The following is a 19,789-nucleotide window of genomic DNA, read 5'->3' on the forward strand; positions in this document are numbered from 1 at the left end:
GTCATGGACCACTTGAGCAAGAAGGTGAGACTCATTCATACCACAACATATCCACACAGTAAGACCATAGGTATGGACCATTTGAGTAAGAAGGTGAGACTCATTCATACCACAACATATCCACACAGTAAGATCATAGGTCATGGACCACTTGAGTAAGACAGTGAGACTCAGCGGGACTAGCTGGCTTGTTGAGAGTCAGTGTTGCGCAGAAGCAGAACTGACAAAGGATTCTTTGGACATCAGGGTACCACACCACTAATGCCCAGTGTTTATTCCAGTACATTCTTGTTCCTATGACCCTCTTCCACATGCTACCCATAAATCAATAGCTAAAAAATGTTCATGAAGCATGTGCCTAATTCCATGTTCCCCGAATATTTAAGCTAGATTTCTGCTGACAGTAACTTATACCCAGCCAATACAGCAAGCAGTACACAATCTATGTGCTGTTAAGGATTGGATCTCTGATGTCAGAAAGACCCCAACTCTGACCCTGTCCCCCAATACCCTTCTGGCTTAGCAATCCTCTTAAATCATTCAACTTCACCCTTTTCACCTCTACAGGAGAGTAAAATGCAAGTGACTGACTCACATCAGGTCGACATGAATGAGTTTCGTGGAGCTAAGAGGTGAACACTCTATCTACGCTGGTCTTCCACTCAGGTATCTCATATCCATCCTATATCCTTGAGGAGCTTGAGAAGCAGTGTCTACACTTCAGGGTGCCTAAGCACTGGTCCTGATCCCACCATGCAGATCCCCTCTGCCCATCCCTCACAGGCACCCATTCTTTGCCCTGGAGAGGGGCAGGGCCTGTGATGTCAAGGTCAGACAGGATTTGAGATGCAGTGGGTGCATGGGCAGAAAGAGTTCCCAGATAATGAACAGACACTGGGAGGTTAAAGAACAGGGCAAAAGTCCAACCGATCACAGCCTTGAGTTAGTGAACACGCAGGAAAGGTAAGGAACTACAAACTACTCCTTTCCTTAGTGGTTCTTCTACGGCTCTCCATCCATCTCTCTCTGCTGTCTCTGTCTCCACCATCTGTCTCTGTCAGTGTATCTGTCTCTCTCTCTCTGCTGTGTGTGTGTGTGTGTGTGCATGCACTAACACTTCCACATCTGAAGGTGTCTATCAGTTAACTAACGTTACATACATTACTAGGACTAGTTCCTAGTTCATGGAGCTTAGCACTTCCAATTATGCATCCAGCTAAGCAGGGAGGCATTACATGAAGCGGCCCTCCACGAGGTTAGTCCTGTGGTCTCAAAAGACTCCCAGTTTCGACGTAGAATTGAGCCACAGACCCTAAATCCCAATGTAGGAAAGTGACGACAGATCCATTTCCTTTACTGACATGTTTTTGAAACACGCACACAAACACAAATGTGCTCCATATGATAAGCCAAAAATCTGGCTACAAGTAGTCCCGAAAGTCATTAGAGTCCACACTGAGGAATTCTTGTGCGTAGTACAGGATAGGGGGGTTGCATGCTACAACAGCCTGCACTTCAGGGCAAGGGTTCTTCACCTGAAGTCTACTCCCAAACCAGAAACAAAACCAAGACAGAGGAGGAAACCAGAGAAAGAAAGCACAGTACCTTGCTCCAGTCTGAAGCGGAGGGAGCGTCTGGCTGCTTCCATCTCAGGAGTTGGGTTATCTAGGATATGTCTACACCACTGCAAAGGGCTCAGGGATTTCTCTGGTGAAGGGAATACCTTTGAAGAGCCAATATATAACCTTAAAAAAAGAGAGAGAGAGGAATCTGCATTATAGGTACGCCATAGGTTAGAGAGAAACCTCTATTCTGGCGGAAACGGCATGTACTGAACAGTTCCCATGGAGACGGAACCGCGTTTGAGGGCTTCAAAGTCCCGAGAGTCATTTTTAACAGGCAAATATCCCCAAATAGAATAGGTCATTTTCCAATGCCTGCTGAGATTTGCTTAACAACGAAACTAAAAATCCCCCCTTTAGTAGCAGAAGCTTCTCTTAACCGGAGCTAAACTCGCTTGACATGTCTAGAAATTAATGCCATCTCTCTCGTCTCTAACAGAATCCTTCCAAGTTGCTCTGATTCTAATGAACATATATTCCTGAGACACGAGACGACAGGACGGCCACCTGTTAGAGTGGTGTCAGTGGCCCACAAAGGTGGAAGATGTCGTCTCCTTTGGCAACTCATTCTAATAGCTCAGAGACTGTGAGGGACTAGCTGGCACTGATCCTGGGCTTTGACGTTCAACCTCTGCTGCAACAACTCAACTCTGCTGTTGTAGCCCACAAGCACTGCAGGCAGAATTCACTCAAGAAGCATGACGTCATCCCTGTACACTTTAATCCCAGCATCGGGGAAGCAGAGGCAGGCAGATCTGGACCTTCAGGCTGACATGATCTTTAAAGTGAGTTCCAGAATGCTACAGCTACATAGTGAGACCTTGTCTCAGAACAAACAAAAGCTTACACGCAGTGATTCTCACATTCTTTTGAATATTCCATCACTTAAAAATGTAAAAAGCTATCTTTCCAGCCATACAACGCAGGCAGTGAGGCTGATTTTCTCTTCTGCTGACTCCTGTTACAGATGAAAATACCTAGTTAATTTCACGGTAACTGCAATACATCATACTTTCCTTGGAGTGCAGCCCACAGTCCTGTATCCACTAAGCATCCAGTGGTCCACTACTTCATACTCCTTGTGCCTCCTCTGTACTTCATTAACACAGGTAGGTAATATTCCCCACCCCCATTCCTTGCCTAGAGACTCCGGCTGTGTCTAGTACCAGGTACTGCTCCCTGGTCCAAGTAAAGTTCAGGCTGGTCACTTGTTTTTAATCTTTGGTGCTTCAAACACGATTTTGCTTGATCATACAGCAGCTTCTGTTTTCAAATTCGGTAGGTTCGGGATAAGTTCAAGGAATCTAAATGTCTAACAAGTTCCCAGGCAATGATGACCTCTCTGGTGTCAAGAACACGCTTAAGATCTTCTGGGCTAAATCAATCAAGGTAATTCCACTTCCCCGCCTTGCCCAGAGCCTTGTTCATACCCAAGGCTCAGATACAATCCACACCAATCTAAGCCAATTCAGGAATAGAAAATTAACCTAAATGGATATGTAGAGAAAACCTAAAAAGTAAAAATTATAATTTAAAATTAAAAAGAAAACCCATGTTAAAAAAGCTGATTGTTGAATTCTACCAAATAGCTGAACATGATACCAATCCTTCATAACTCTTCCATATAGGACGGGCAACATCCTGATGTATTTCATGTGGACAGTGCTTTTATGGCCTCTATAGCCAGACACAGGCATTACAAGGAGGGGGAAAATCTCTAATGACCACAATCACTCACAAGCTGATGCAGTCTAAATATTTTAGCAAACCAAGTCTCATACAGAGACATTTCATCTTTACCACATGGAGTTTATTCCAGAAATGAAAGCTTAGTTTAACATTAAGACATCAATGTAACTTCCTATTTTAACTAAAATGGAAAAAAGCATGTGATGATCTCAATAGACAAAGGAAAAAAGCATTTGATAGCCATAAAAAAAAAAAAAACTTCAGTAAAACTGGAAGCTGATGAAACACCCTCAACCCAACTGAAGAGCTATTTAAAGATGAACACTCTGGGAGAGCAAGGTCAGGACACCGGCTCATTGCTAGTGAACATTCTACAGAGGTCCTACTACTTCAACTAGGGAACGGACTAGGGATATTTGGACTGAGCAGAAGTACGCTTGTCTTTCTTCACAGATAACACCATCTACTTAAGACTAGTGAGTCTAGTAGCAATGTCTGTAGGATGCTGGGTCAATGTACTTTGTTGTGCGGATCTGTACGCATCAGCAACAAAATACTGATGCTTAAACATTCGCCCCTTTCCGTCTCCAGAAGCATTTTGAAAACTGTCAAGCACATATACAAACCTAAGAAAAACATGTACAACGGTTATACAGTAGAAACCACAAAACCATTCTGAAAGAGATTAAAGACATAAGTTAATGGAGAGATATACCAGGTTTGTGGTTCAAAGGCTGAAAACTATTAAGGTTTAGGTTGTCCTTAATGTTATCTTTATAATTAACAAAATTCCAATAGAAACCCTAGCAGTGTGTGTGTGTGTGTGTGTGTTGTGTGTGTTTCTAAAATTCACACGGAAATGGGAAGACCCTTCAATAGCCAAACAACTATTAAAGGCAGCGAAGCTAGAGTGGTCTCACAACCAGATGAATCGGGACAGAGCAACAGTAATGAAGACAGATCAGTGTGGCACAAAGGTATATACAGCAATGAGAAAAACACAGTCCCCAAATGAAATCAACTATAGAATATGAAATTTCACAGTGCAAAGAAGTCAACGAAGGATGGTCTTCTGAACAAATGATGCAGGGATAAGGATGGTCATTCACAAAACTGTGAGCTCCAAACGCCATACAACGCCCACAGTTAACCAAGAAAGATAAACTGAAAAGGAAAAACCTTTGTTAGAAGCCCTAGGTAAAAGTCTGTGTACCAAGGTTGGCAAACATCCCTTCTCTGTAGTTCCTAAGACTGACATCATGATTGATCCGGAAGAATGACCAGTACCAACCACTGGGCCTGACCAAAAATAAAATCTTTTCCCTTGGAAAACTCAGACCATGTGTTTGGAGAAGAGATTTGCAAACCAAGTGCCTGACAGAGAACTTCAATGTAAACTATATGTACCCACTCCAGCTGTTCCTTAGTGTACCTAAGAAATAAAAATGAGGCATGCCACAAACCTAACGGAATCCAAAGAAAGGCACGCTACTGTGGCACTGGGGGGCGGGCACGAAGGGTCCACAGGGATGCAGGAAGTACTCTCAGAACATTAGCAGGTGGTTTAAATTCTTTAAAGGAAGTCTTGATGGCTACTTTTCCATTAAAAAAAAGGTTTAAAATGTTTCAACACAAAAGTAATGTATAAAATGTTTTTGAAAATCTGTAAATCAGATCACCTGAAACTCTTTAAAGGCATCCAGCTAGGATTAATGATCCCCCCGTTTCTCCGCCTGGATCTCCTCCTGTTGAAGGAAGGGACTCCATGAAGAGTGCATCATATGTCACCGGAAGCAATGAAGGGCTAATTCTTATTATTTACCAACATATTTGATGACTACAGTTAAATTTCCTTTAATTTAGATTTTTTTTCAAGTCACAGTGAGGACTAGACTAATATGCTGGTTCCACTAAATAGCTCTTTTAGAAATTTATTTCTATGTTCTTTGGATTTTTTAAGAGACAGAACAGAGTAAAAAAGCTAGCCAACCATATCCTAATAGTTGGATAACTGTGGTAAAAGCCCATTCAAAAGAAGCAAATAAGCCGGGCGGTGGTGGCGCACGCCTTTAATCCCAGCACTCGGGAGGCAGAGGCAGGCGGATCTCTGTGAGTTCGAGACCAGCCTGGTCTACAAGAGCTAGTTCCAGGACAGGCTCCAAAACTACAGAGAAACCCTGTCTCGAAAAACCAAAAAAAAAAAAAAGAAGAAGCAAATATAAATATAAAACTATATTTGGCATATGTACTATATGTAGCCAGGTAAACACCAATACTATAATGAACTCGAGAGCCCGTTATGGAGTCTCATGCCTGCCATCCCAGCACTCAAAAAGTTAAAGCAGTAAAGCATGAACTCCAGGGCCAGCCTGGGCTACAATGTGAGGCCTTATCTCAAGAAAGGCAAAATAATACCAATAGTATTAATAATAGATTTTTCATTATGCCATATTTTTAAAGTATTGCTCCTTTGTATTTCTATCAAAATTGTAAAATTTCTTCCCACTGTATGTACATCATCATTAAGAAAAGCAAAAGCTCAAATGATTTGAAATTGGCATGAGAGTTTACAGGCATCAGTGCAACAAAAGCCACTACAAAAGCATCTGTCAATACTATACTCAGGCTGGAAGACATCTAGGCTTTACAAAAACAATGTAGTTTAGAAAGAATGGCTTAGAGTTCCAGGGAACGCTGAGCTGTTAGAGCAGAGCAGCACAGGCTGCTCACACAGTTCCCAAAAGCAGAGTCTGAGGCAGATGATAGATGTGCCCACGAAAGGTTTATTACAGATTTTTTAAATTCTCAAATCAAAGTAATTAACGATTACAGATTATGTGTTTAAAACCTAAAAAGTTTTATTGCCGTGTCAAGTGTAAAAGAAAAAGAATATTGTGGTTCCTAATACCAAACCAGTAAGATTCTCCAGCTCCCATGTCCCTTCTATGCAATCGTGTTAACAAGAGCACAGGATGACAAAACCTGATTTTCTTAAATAAAAGCACCCAGGACACAAGAAAGATACAATTCTTCATCCTGCCTGCTATTCGGAAAAAACGCTGCACAGCTGCCCTGCAGAACTCGAGTTCCACTCCTCCAACCACTCCTAGAGTACACCTAACAAGCAAGCAAACGCGCAGAAGTCCTCCACAAAAGCAAGTGTTCCAGGGCCAAGCAGCAGAAAAACGCACAACACAGGTCTGGATACCAGTCCCTCCAAAAAGTCCTCATTCGTGGAACACGGACACCCTGCTAACCAAATTCCCATTGCATAACCATCCTTACTATCAACCTTAAAAGTTCCTAAAATTTGATAAGGCTTCACTAACAGCACTTAGTTAGGGTTCCTGTTGCTATGACGAAACACCATGACCAACAGCAGCTCCGGGAGGAAGATCTGTACTTAGCTTACACTTCCACATCACAGTTCATCAAAGGAAGTCGGGACAGGAACTCAAGCAGGGCAGGAACCTGGAGGCAGAAGCTGATGCAGAGGCCATGGAGGGGTGCTGCTTACTGGCTTGTTCCTCATGGCTTGCTCAGCCTGCTTTCTTATAGACCCCAGGACCACCAGCCCAGAAATGGCGCCACCCACAGCGGGCAGCTCCCTTCCCCCAATCATTAGAGAGGAACTTACAGAGGCATGTTATTAATTGAGGCTCCCTCCTCTCTGATGACTCTAGTCTGTGTCAAGTTGACATAAAACTAGCCAGCACAAGCACTTTTCTTCAATCTGGTTTCATTTTTAAGATTAATGAAAATCCGCCTTTAATCCCAGCACTCGGGAGAAAGAGGCAGGTGGATCTCTGTGAGTTCGAGGCCAGCCTGGTCTACAAAGGGAGTTCCAAGACAGGCTCCAAAGCTACAGAGAAACCCCGTCGAAAAACCAAAAAAAAAAAAAAAAATTAATGAAAATCCCTAAGTTCATTTTTTTTTGAACAAGTAGTGCCTCCATCTGCTCACTCCATTCCCCAACAAGTCTCCGCTTCCCACACCACTCCTGACATAGGAGGATAGCACGTTTTTAATAATCAAATCAGTATCTGAGAGGTTATCAGTGAAACCACAGAAAGAGGGCATGCATAACAGCAACTCAACTGCAAGAGCTGATGTCTGAGAAGACACCCATCACTAGGTGGCTTCGGATGCTACCAAGGAGGGCGGCACACCAACCCTGTCCAACATTTGTTTGAATGGAAGGCAGATGCCAAACCTTCCCATCACACACACACACACACACACACACACACACACACACACACACACACACACGGGGATAAAGGAGCAGGACTGAATGACAAGATGACATGAGTTGTGCAGTTAAGGCTAACGAGGCGCTTGGGACCCGGTAATCAGCAAAGATCAGAACACAAGGCAGATGGCTGGGATCAGTTCCTCCCCAGCCCCCAGTCGGACCAATAGGCGCTATCAGAAAACAGGTTTCTGTCTTCCTGCAAAGCTGCTCAGGGCTTAGCACCTGCTAGGCCGCTGGGTCCCCTTCCTCCCACGCCCCGCCCCGAGTCCGGGGCCTCAGAACTCTGGGTTTGGGGGACCGCGGCGCAGCAGTCAATACCAGGTGTAGTCGTCCTCCTCGCTCCAGGCGGCCAAGCTGTCCAGGTCCAGCGGCTCCACCTCGTCCAACAGCGTTGGAGGCGGCAAGGGCGGCGTGGGGGCTTCCCCCGGCGGGGTCCCCGCGGTCCCCGGTTCCGGGCTGCCACCCCCGCCGTAGAAGCCCGCCGCGGGCTTGGAGTAGACGAAGGGCGCGTCTGCGGGCGGCAGGCTGCAGAGCAGAGAGGGCGCGGGGCTGGGCAAGCAGTAGGTGCCCGGGAACGCGGGGCCCAGCGCCCCCGGGCCCGAGGAGGTCGTGCCAGCCGGGGCTCTGTGCGGGGTGAGCGGGCTGCAGGCCCCGGCTGGCGGCGGTGCGGAGGGCGGCGGCGGCGGCAGCAGCAGCAGGTGCGGGGCGGCTGCCGCACTGGCCGCCCGGCTGCGCAGCTGCTCGTTCTGCTTCTCCAGCTTGCGCACCAGCTCCTGCAGCTTCTTCACCTCCAGCTCGGCGTTCACCACCGGCCCGGAGCCCGCGCCGGAGCCCGTCCCCGGCGAGGCGCATTTCACCTGCTCCGCCATCATCGCGGGAGCCCCGAGCGCCGCGGCGAGGAGGCTTCGCGGGCCCAGCTCGCGCTGCCTACCAGCATCAGCACCAGGGCCCAGCCTCGGGCCGAGGCAGCGGCAGCCGAGCAGCTCTGCACCGGGCTCTGCTCTAGCGGCTCCGGGTTTTAGCCGCGGCCCCCGGGGCGGGGCGGGGCTCGGGGGGCGGAGCCTGCGATGATGGCTTTGTCGAGGGGGCGGGACCTACGGTAGGGACCCTCCCTGGGCATCCGCAGACACCCACGCCACCTAACCTCAGGTGCCTGATTGGACCTGACCTGAACTTCCCGCCGCTCGCACTTCCTCCCTCTTCAGGCGAGAGAGCCCCCACTTCAGGTCAGAACTGAGGGCGGGATCTAAAGAAGTCGCAGCAGGTGCCTGTAGCAAAGAGAAATGTGCCCTGGACCAATGGCTTACCCTCTCACAAGAGCACTGTGAGGCTTCACCGCACTTCCACAAGCTAATAAAACCTACAGAAAACAGAAGCCTAGGGAGCATGATGCTGAGACTCCCAAAACAGACTTGGAGTAGAAAGGTTTAGAAAAGATGCAGCTAAGGGCATAAAAACAAAATGGTGGGACAGGGAAGGATGAGGAGGGAAAGTAAGAAATTCCTGTCACTAAGAGGGCCAGGTGTTTACTTCAGCCTATCTAAAATAGTCATATTTGAACTATCTCCACCAGTCCTTCCCTTTTAAACAACAGTTGCATCTTCATACTCCTTCATATTAGACAAAAAATCTTGGAGCATCCCCTGTATGCTCCACTCTGTTCTAAAAGCTGGCTTTTCGACCAAGTCAGTGGAGGGAGAAATATAGCAGAATTGTAGAGTGCTCCATCCGTTAAATAATTTACACTATTAAAACCAGACATGTCTGAGCAAAAAGGGGAAGTCTCTGATATCACCTGCTTTTTTTTTTTTTTAAACTTCTTGGAAACCAGGCTTTTTATTTATTTTCAACAACAAAAAATGCTTTTAAGCAGACGGGTTGAACTGTTTTGTTCAGTTAATGCTGACTTGACGTTTTGTGTGTTTAAAACAAAGGGAAGCCTGACATTCTGTTTCGAGAAAAATCCATCCACGCCGCTGGTTCTCATCCTCAGACAGTATCCTGTCTGGTGAGGGGCCTCGCTCAGGCTCTGTACACACAGAGACACTGAGAAGGTATCATGCTTCTCTGTGGCATGGCTAGGCTGCTGCATCTAGTGGTTTTTAGTTTGACCCTGTGCCTAACTGCTCTGAAATGCTCGTGTGTATCTTCTCACTTGCCAAGCCACATCTCTCAACTTGTGTGTTTGTGTTCTGGATTTAAGTTGGCTGGCAGGAGCTGCATAAGTTAGACATAGGGTAAGTGCCCTGAAGTTTCCTTCCCAGGAATCCCAGCTGTCCTTCAGACCCCTGAACCACCTGTATCTCCCATCACCTTTCCAAGTTTCATTCTATCTTTTTTAGTGTGTTGGTTATTACTAAAACCTGGAGAAGTGGAGTAATACTATCGAAACTCCTAAGTGAAGACTCTATTGAAGGATTTTTCTCCGCATGCTCAGTGGCAGATGCGGGCAGCAGTATCCCTGAAACACAAAGAAAGGGAGAGGACAGACACAATGAGAACAAAGAGCCGCTGGGCTCCACATCAGTGAAAGAAATTGGGAGCCAGCCCATAACAGAGAAGACAACAAGAACAACAAGTGAAGAAAAGCAGTCATTTTTTACTGCAAAATTCATATACTCCAAAGAAGCAGGGAAATAAACAGTTCCCTTCCCGCATTTGCCCTTTATGGTCTACAGAACACATCCCAGGAGCCAGAAGTCGGGCTGTAGAACTGTTTTTCAAGTAACAATTATTGTAAAAATTTCTCATTGTTTACAGGAAAGCCTACTGGAAATTTTAAGCACAGAAAAGAGGGGGAGGATTGTCCAGTGGGTTCTGCAGCCTTGGTTTCCCCTTGCTTTTCAAAGATGAACTAATTCATGCTCAGGAGAAAGGTTAGGTTTATTTTTATTTTCCTACTGAAGCTCTTTTCTTCCCTTCAGAAAACTATGCGTGTATACATGCTAATGGCGCTCAAAATGCACACTGATTTTTCAGTCGATGTCCCCAGGGTGCCTACCTCCTTAACAAGTAATTGAAGAGGTTGGTGGTGTCAAGGTTTTAATTAAGCAATCTTGATTTTTTTTTATTTTGATGCAAATTTCAAGCTGTGTGCTTTGAAAGATATTGCATCCATAGATGCACAACTTATTTTTAGTATTTGAAATGAAATGAAAAGGTGGTTTCAGAGTTTACAGAGAAGATATCGACATGAAAATGCACGCCTCGTTAAAAACTTTCTGGGAAACATTCCATAGACCACAAACTCGAAAGCGGATGCAGAGACGCATGTTTTCCGGTAGTCCTTACTCATCACACTTTAAAATCACACAAGGTCACTGAAGTGACTCTTAAAAAACTACAATTAATTCAGTCACCTGTAACTCTAATGGTACCTACAGCTGTCAATCATCAGTTCAATCACTTATCCAGCGAGAAAATTGCACAGAGCATGTGTTGCCAAGTTTATATCAATTTGATACAAGCTAGGGCCATTGGAGAAGAGGGAGGGTCAACTGAGAAAATACCTCTGTAAGATTGGGCATGGACAGGCCTTGCAAAGCATTTTCTTGACTGGTGTGGGAGGGCCCAGCTCAAGGTGGGTGGTGCCACCCCAGGGCTGGTTGTCCTGGTTTCTATAAGAAAGCAGACTGAGCAAGTCAATAAGTAATGTGGAAGTATAAACCAAATGAACCCTTTCCTCCCCAAGTTGCTGGTGGTCCTGGTACTCCATCACAGCAATAATAATCCTGAATAAACAGCGAAATATCTTCTTGAGCATATGAGTAGAATTAAAAATCTAGAGACACCCTGCCTGTGGTATCCTAGTTCTACAAGCAAGCCAGGTTCAGTTACCGGCCCAACCTTAGTCATGAAGACAACAGCGCTTCTCAATAGTTTCTTCTGGCCCAGCGACTCTCCTCTTTACAGGGCATCAATTCACCACCATGGACCCAATTCCCTCAAGAAATAAAAATTCACCTAAAATGTAAAACGAAGTCTGAGGATCTTCATCTGTATTTTCAAGCTGATCAGAGGTCAAGGGTTCAGTGAGCCTGCCTCTCACAGGAAATGCCTGCTGCCCACAAAGGAAAGGGCAGAAAGCTGTCTGCCCCACTGCCCATGGGATTCACAGTGCCTATGGGGTGGCCAGCACATGCCAGAGAAACGCTGAATTACTTCTTTAAAAATGATGAATAAATAAATTCCCCAAGTTGCATCTGGAATTGAGATCAGAACCTAATTAGTTATTTGCATATGCCTCATTTATCATGTAGTAGCAAGATGGGAAGATAAGAAGGCTTCTTGCAGACCCATGATAATCAATTATGTCACATATGACCCAAATAGAACTAGAAAAACACTTGCTACATTAAATGTGCTGTGTTTTAAAGTAAGGGGTCATACAGAGAGAAATATTTTGATAATACTCTGTGTTTGGGTTGCTTGTCTAAATCTCACTCAACACTCCTACTTAGACTCATGTCAAACAGCCATGTAATTATACCCTATAAAGTCATACACTAGTGCTTATAGTAAGAGTAATAGTGATAATAATTGTCTGTTTGTTTGGCAAGCTATACTTCTAAAAGCCCCTTTCAATAAATACTTATTACATGTCTATTATGTTTAGGTCATAGTACTATATAATTTTTAAAATATGAGTAAGACAGTGTCTCCACGGAGACCTTATCTACTGAGGAAAACAAGGACACCAGACAACTAACTATAGACTCAGTGTGACCAGTATAAAGATGAAAATAAAAGTCAGCAGTGTAGGAGGTGCCCAAACACAGAGTAGTTTTAACTATAAGTTCAGGTAAGGCGACAAGTAGCAAGAGACGTGACTTCATCTGGTTCCTTTGATCCAACTGAAAGCATTAAGGGGAGTTTGAGATATGGATATGAATGCATCCATTCAATCAAAAAAATGAGGATGCAGCTCCCCGATCCCAATACTAAATTCTTAGTATTGTTTCCTCTATGGCCACTTTGCTTTCCTCTTAAAACTCAACCATTGTGCCGGGCGGTGGTGGCGCACGCCTTTAATCCCAGCACTCGGGAGGCAGAGGCAGGTGGGTCTCTGTGAGTTCGAGGCCAGCCTGGTCTACAAGAGCTAGTTCCAGGACAGGAACCAAAAGCTACGGAGAAACTCTGTCTCGAAAAATCCAAAAACAAAACAAAAAAAAAAAACCCAAAAAAACCTCAAACATTGTCATGAGAAAGAAATTATATATAGTTTTTCTTAAAAGTAGGCATTGATGCTTACTAATTACACAAATATGAACTCATCTGATTATCAAACAACCCTTAGAGTGGTTCTTATTCTATTCATAAATGAGGAAACAGGCACAGAGAGTTGAACTGGCCCAATGCTTACTTTAACAATAGGTGAGAGTCATAGCGAGGCATTCCAACCCAGCTTATACCTGAGATTTCAAGTTCCCAGGCCATGCTATCTCTTCTTAGGTCTTAGGAATCCCTTGTAGAGTTTCCTGATTTGGTCTCCCTGTCTTACTTTGGGTTACTATTGTTATGATGAAACACCATGCAAAAAGCAAGTTGGGTGTGTTGAGGGGGGAGGGAGGTTACTTGGTTTATGCTTCTGTATCTGTAGTCTATCACTGAAGGAAGTCAAGACAGTCACTCAGAATGGAAACCTAAAAGAAGCTGATGCAGAGGCTGCAGAGAGGTGCTGCTCACTGACTTGCACCTTCCAACTTGCATAGTCTGCTTTCTTATGAACCCCAGGACCACCAGCCCAGGGATGGCCCCACCCACAATAGCTGGGCCCTTCCCCATCAAACACTAATTAAGAAAAATGCCCTACAGGTTTGTCTACAGCCCAGTCTTATGGGGGCATTTTCTTAATCGAGGTTCCCTCCTCTCAGAAGACGCTAGTTTGTGTCAAGTTGACATAAAATTAGCCAGCACAATCTACATTATCTGTAAAGAAAAACTATCAACCAATTCAAAGCTCAGTGGCCAGGGATGCCTTGAAAAAGGAACAAGGGAAAATTACTGGAACTTTGAAGGTCACCAGAACAGATTAGAAAATAGCCAGCTTCCACAATCTACAAAGTTGCCAGGGCAGACAATGGCTTTCCCCTCTGCACTCAATGCTTGCTTCTGAGCAAATGACCAAGAGAGAGTAAATCTTCTCTGCACTGCTTTTCATTTCTGGACATTAGGATTCTTTACAAGCTAATACCTGTCTCAAACATGCACCAAAGAAACAGTGGTATAGCCTTTGATCAACCCAAATAGGTGTCACACTGTTTGAGGAAATGTTTTATTTAAACTGTATATTTAAATTATTTTATTCTTAAATTACTTTATAATTTATGTATTTATATATAGTATATATAATAAAATAGTTTTCAATTAAAACTATATTTAAAACTAAAAGTACATAAATTTTTAAAAAGAATTAGAAATGTTTTTACATAGAACAAATAGGCATTTCTTTTTTGCTAGGGGTTTTTCTCTTCTTTAAAGTAAGTACCTAAGATTGTTAAAACCCTGAAGAGTTTCAACCTCCATAAAGCATCTTTAAAGCATACGCATACCCAAATACCACACATGTTCTCTCATGTGCAGAATAGGTGTGTGTGTGTGTGCGCGCGTGCCTGTGTATGTCGGGGGGAGAAGAGGGAGGGACAAGGGAGGGAGGCAAAGAAAGATGGAAGGAGATAGAGATAAAAATAGAAAGGGGACTTGGGATGGGGAGAAGGATATCTTAAGATAAAGGGAATAAAAGGCAAGGGAATGGAACCCAACTGATGTGAGAACTAAAGGAAGGATTATTCTGTGGGGAGAAGGAAATTTGCAAGAGGGACAAGGGAGGTGGCCAAGGGCAGTGTGGAGAGGCAAGAGTGAGAGCACAATAAAATGAGACATGATGCATATAAAAATGCTAGAATAATACAGGCCACTTTATGCTAAGTTACAAACTAATTTAAGATAAATAAGGCAGCGCTGTTCACAACAGCCAGGCTACATAATCTGCCATGGTGACTGTCAGCAGAAGAATGCATAAAGTATGGTCCTTGTTCACAACAGGGAATTGTTCATCCATAAGAAAATAGAGTTCTAAATTATGAAGGCAAAAGGATAGACGTGGCCAGTACAGTGTTCAACAAAGTACTGTAGACATAGAAGGACAAGCGCCAAATACTTCTCTCAGCTGTGAGAACTAAATGGCATGGAAGCTAAAGAGGGACCGCTTAAGAGCCAGGAAGGGAGACCCTAAGAGAGAGAAGAGAGGCCTGAGGGCAAGGAGGGAGCAGGCACAAGGTAGAGTGACGTGATAGACATTAGAGGCACACTATGTGCCTAGTAGAAAATGGCACAGAGAAATTCAGCTAGTGTCACCAGAGAGGAGGGAGCATCAGCTGAGAAAATGGGTAGCCTGTAGTGTATTTTCTTAACTAGTGATTCACAGACGAGGGCCCAGCTCATTGTGGGAGGGGCTCCCTCTACCAAGATATCTCTTTCATTACTCTCACCCTCCATCCTTCCCCCAACTTGACCATCCTGATCCCTCATGTTCTTATTCCTCCATCCCCTCCCCCCATCCTCCCACCCTCAGTTTACTCAGGACATCTCATCTATTTCCTCTTCCCAAGGAGATCCATGTGTCCCTTTTAGGGTTCTCGTTGTTTTCTAGCTTCTCTGGGGCTGCAAAATGTAGCCTAGTTATCCTTTGCTTTACATCTAATGTCCAATTATGAGTGAGTACATACCATGTTTGTCTTTCTGGATCTGGGTTACCTCAACTCAGGATGTTTTTTTGTTTGTTTGTTTGTTTTTTAGTTTCATCCATTTGCCTGCAAATTTCATATCATTGTTTCCCCCACCCCCACCCTACTGAGTAATACTACACAATACATCAATTGTGTAAATGGACCACATTTTTTTTATCCATTCTTTGGTTGAGGGGCATCTAGGTTGTTTCCAGGTTCTGATTGTTACAAATAATGCTGCTATGAACATAGCAATACGGTATGATTGAGCATCCTTTGGGTATATGCCCAAGAGTGGTATCACTAGGTCTTGGGGCAGATTGATTCCCAATTTTCTGAGAAACTGCCATACTGATTTCCAAAGTGGTTGTAAAAGTTTGCATTCCCACCAGCAGTGGAAGAGTGTTCCCCTTACTTTACATCTTCTCTAAGCATAGGCTGTCATTAGTGTTTTTGATCATAGTCATTCTGAAAAGTAGAAAATGGTATCTCAGAATTATTTTGATTTGGATTTCCCTGATACTAAGGATGTTGAACAATTCTTTAATTGTATCTTGAGATTCTTCTGTTGATAGAAAATTCTATGTTTAAATCTGTACCCCCATTTCTAAATAAGATTATTTGATATTTTGATTCTAGTTTCTTGAGTTCTTTATATATTTTGGATATAGGTCCTCTGTTAGATGTAGGGTTGGTGAAGATCTTTTCCCATTCTGTAGGCTGCCATTTTGTCTTATTGATTGTGTCCTTTGCCTTGTAGAAACTTTCCAGTTTCAGGAGGTACTATTTATTAATTGCAGATCTCAGTGTCTGTGATACTGGTATCATATTTAGGAAGTAGTCTCCTGTGCCCATGCATTCAAGACTACTTCCTACTTTCTCTTTTTATCAGGTTAACTGGATTTATGTTGAGGTCTTTGATCTAACTTGGAATTGAGTTTTGTACAGGGTGATAAATATGGATCTATTTGCATTCTTCTACATGTTGACATCCAGTTATGCCAGCACCATTTGTTAAAGATGCTTTCTTTTTTTCCCATTGTATATTTTTGGCTTCTTTGTCAAAAATCAGGTGTTCATAGGTGTGTGAGTTTATGTCAGGGTCTTCTATTCGAGTCCATTGATCTACATGCTTGGTGTTTTTATACCAACACCAAACTGTTTTTATTACTACAGCTCTATAGTAGAGCTTGAAGTCAGAAATGGTGATACCTCTAGAAATCCTTTTTATTGTATAGGATTGTTTTAGCTATCCTGGGTTTTTGTTTTTCCATATGAAGTTGAATATTGTTCTTTCAAGGTCTGTGAAGAATTGTATTGGGATTTTGATGGAGATTGCATTGAATCTGTAGATTGCTTTTGATAAGATTTCCATTTTTACCATGTTAATTCTACTGATCAATGAGCACAGAAGTCCTTTCTATTTTCTGATCTCTTCCCTGATGTTTTTTCTTCAAAGACTTAAAATTCTTGTCATATAGATCTTTCACTTGTTTGCTTAGAGTTATGACAAGATATTTTATACCATTTGTGGCTACTGTAAAGGGTGCTGTTTCTCTGACTTCTTTCTCAGACCACTTATCATTTGTATATAAGAAGGCTACTAATTTTTTGAGTTAAATTTGCATCCAGCTACATTACTACTGAAGGTGTTTATCAGATGTAGGAGTTCCCTGGTAGAATTTTTGGGGTCACTCATATATACTACCATATCATCTGCAAATAGTGAAAGTTTGACTTCTTCCTTTCCAATTTGTATCCCTTTAATCTTCTTTTGTCATCTTATTCCTCCATTTAGAACCTTGAGTACTATATTAAATAGATATGGAGAGAATGAACAGCCTTGTCTTGTCCCTGATTTTAGTGGAATTGCTTTGAGTTTCTCTCCATTTTATTTGACATTGGCTGTCAGCTTGCTGTACTCTGCCTTTATTATGTTTAGGTATGTTTCTTGTATCTCTGTTCTAAGACCTTTATCAAGAAAGAAGGGTATTAGATTTTGTCAAAGACTTTTCCAGCATCTGAGATGACTGTGTTTTTTTTTCTTTTTTCATTTTGTTTACATGGTATATTGCATTATCAGATTTTTGTATGTTGAACCATGCCTGCATCTCTGGGATAAAACCTTGTTGCAAGGAGAACCAGGCCCCTTGTTCATCCCAGCCACCCAGCTAGCTTAGCCCCGAAATAACTACACAGAAATTGTATTAATTAAATCACTGCTTGGCCCATTAGCTCTAGTTTCTTATTGGCTAATTCTTATATCTTAATTTAACCCATTTCTATTCATCTGCTTATCACCACATGGCAGTGGCTTACCAGGTAAAGTTCCCAGCATCTGTCCCCGAGGATCCATGGTGTCTCTCTGACTCTGCCTTCTTCCTCTCAGCATTCTGTTTAATTTTTCCCACTACCTAAGTTCTGCCTTATCAAGGGCCTATAGCCGTTTTTTATTAACCAATGAAAGCAACACAAAGACAGAAGGACCTCCTACACCAAAACCTACTTGATCATGATAAATGATTTTTATGTGTTCTTGGATTCTGTTTATCAGCATTTTGTTGAGTATCTTTACATAAATGTTCATGAGGGAGATTGGTCTGTAATTCTCTTTTCTTTTTTGCATCTTCAATTTGGGTGTCAGGGTAACTGTGGCCTCATAAAAAGAATTTGACAATATTCCTTCTGTTTCCATTTTGTGGAACAATTTGAGGAGTATTGGCATTAGCGCTTCTTTGAAATTCTAATAGAATTCTGGGCTGAAACCATCTAACCCTGAGTTTTTTGTTTTTGTTTTTTTTTACTTGAGAGACTTTTAATAATTGTTTCTATTTCCTTCGGGGTAATAGTTCTATTTAAATTGTTAATCTGGTCTTGATATGTGTCCCTATCCAGAAAGTTGTCCATTTCTTTGAGATTTTTCAAATTGTGAAAAAGTATAGGTTTTCAAGAATGACCTAATGATTCTCTGGATATCCTCATTGTCTGTTGTTATGCCCCTTGTTTCATTTCTGATTTTGTTAATTTGCATATTCTCTCTGCCTTTTGGTTAGTTTGGATAAGGGTTTGTTTATCTCGCTGATTTTCTTGAAGAACTAAGTCTGTTTCACTGATTCTTTGTCCAGTGTTCTTCAACGGGAGTTGAGCGCAAGGTCTTCTGGGTTTTCAGGAGACAGAAGCAATGGGAGAAGGCTAGGTACTTGCAATTCAGTGTCTCTGACCAAGGAGAATTTTACCTCAACCTTTGAATCCTGAGTTCTGTAGAGGGGTGGAGAGTTAGGTAAAGTTTCCCTTAGTGGCTTTGAGAGAGCCGTGTGTGAGGGAACAGAATTCCCGCTGGCTGCAGCCCTTGTGGCCAAATGTTGCTGGTAGGATGAGCATTGCTGTTGCATATTAGGGCAGCAGTTGTTTAAGGTGCAGCTACTACACTGAGTGAGAAGCAACACTGGTTCCACAATTTGTATTAGTCAGAATTTTCTAGAGAAACAGAACTGATAGAATGATAGATCTCACTCCACTATGACATCAGGAATATTTAAGATTTGATGGGCCAGATGGTGGTGGCGCACATCTTTAACCCCAGCACTCGGGAGGCAGAGGCAGGCTGATCTCTGTGAGTTCAAGGCCAGCCTGGTCTACAACGTCTTGGTGTCTTTCTTCTCTGTCACTCAGCCTCCCAGGCTGTAACACTGGGCAGCAAATGTCAGCACCCTTCCCGTTCTTTCAGCTTTTCTTCCTGGAGTGGCGCAGATGGAAAGAGAGGGGACAGTGACTCTGTGAAGTGACTCTCACTTCTCTCTGGCCATAAAATTGGTATTCTTACTGCCTCTGCTGCTGCTGTTACTGAACAAATCATCCTGGGACCTCCACTGTCAGAATCCCTGCATATGCTCATGTCCAGAAAGATCATCCCAGCTAGTTTATCATTTTACTTCTTCTTTTATAGTTTTGTGCTTGGACATAAGATGTATGAATGCTTCAGAATATGAACTTTGAATGCCATTTTTGAAAAGTCTATGTTCTTGTATCATTTACTTAAAAAAAAGTAGTGTACCATAGCTCCCCATGGCCGTCAACACCTCACTGTGTGCTTCCTTTACTCTCAGATATGACTGAAGATAAGCCTCCGATGTCCCACACACTAGCTGCTACTCCACAGCCTGCCTGTTCCCACTCAGAGGAAAGAACACAGCCAAGGCTTTGTAATTCTCCCCTTTGCAAAAGAAACAACTTACATGTCATATTTTTCTCCTAAAAACAAATTCCACATGTGTTGATGTGCTGACTCACATGTCGTAGACTGAAGTGGGCAGGGGTCGTGGCTGTAGCCTTGCCCCTGCCTCCAAGAAGTCCTAGATTCATGGTTCTTGCCTCTATATCCTGGTCATCAGCTAGAAACAAACACATATATTTTAATGAAGAGTTGATTTTTTAAAAAAAAAACTGTTTAATATGAGCTGTAACAGATTTTAAAACTTAGGGTAAATGATATTTTT

The 19,789-nt window shown here is 43.1% G+C and overlaps 1 protein-coding gene across 7 annotated transcripts in view; it reads right to left on the bottom strand.

Annotated features, from left to right (window-relative positions):
- LOC130884656 (SLAIN motif-containing protein 1) overlaps window positions 1-19,789 on the bottom strand; it is a 192,383-nt gene that overhangs the window by 36,040 nt on the left and 136,554 nt on the right. For 5 of the 7 annotated variants that reach the window (XR_009058103.1, XR_009058104.1, XR_009058105.1 and 2 more), the window contains one exon: window positions 1,606-1,745. Coding sequence is in view for 3 of the 7 variants with exons in the window: in XM_057785822.1 (XP_057641805.1) it covers window positions 1,606-1,648 (43 nt within the window). In the remaining 4 variants the exon portion in view is untranslated. Of the gene's footprint in view, window positions 1-1,605; window positions 1,746-7,884; window positions 8,571-19,789 lie in introns of those variants that run through there. The other 2 variants (XM_057785821.1, XM_057785820.1) reach the window with 1 other exon arrangement.

This window comes from Chionomys nivalis, chromosome 12, assembly GCF_950005125.1.
Source record: "Chionomys nivalis chromosome 12, mChiNiv1.1, whole genome shotgun sequence".
In the NCBI taxonomy this organism is placed as follows: Eukaryota; Metazoa; Chordata; class Mammalia; order Rodentia; family Cricetidae; genus Chionomys; species Chionomys nivalis.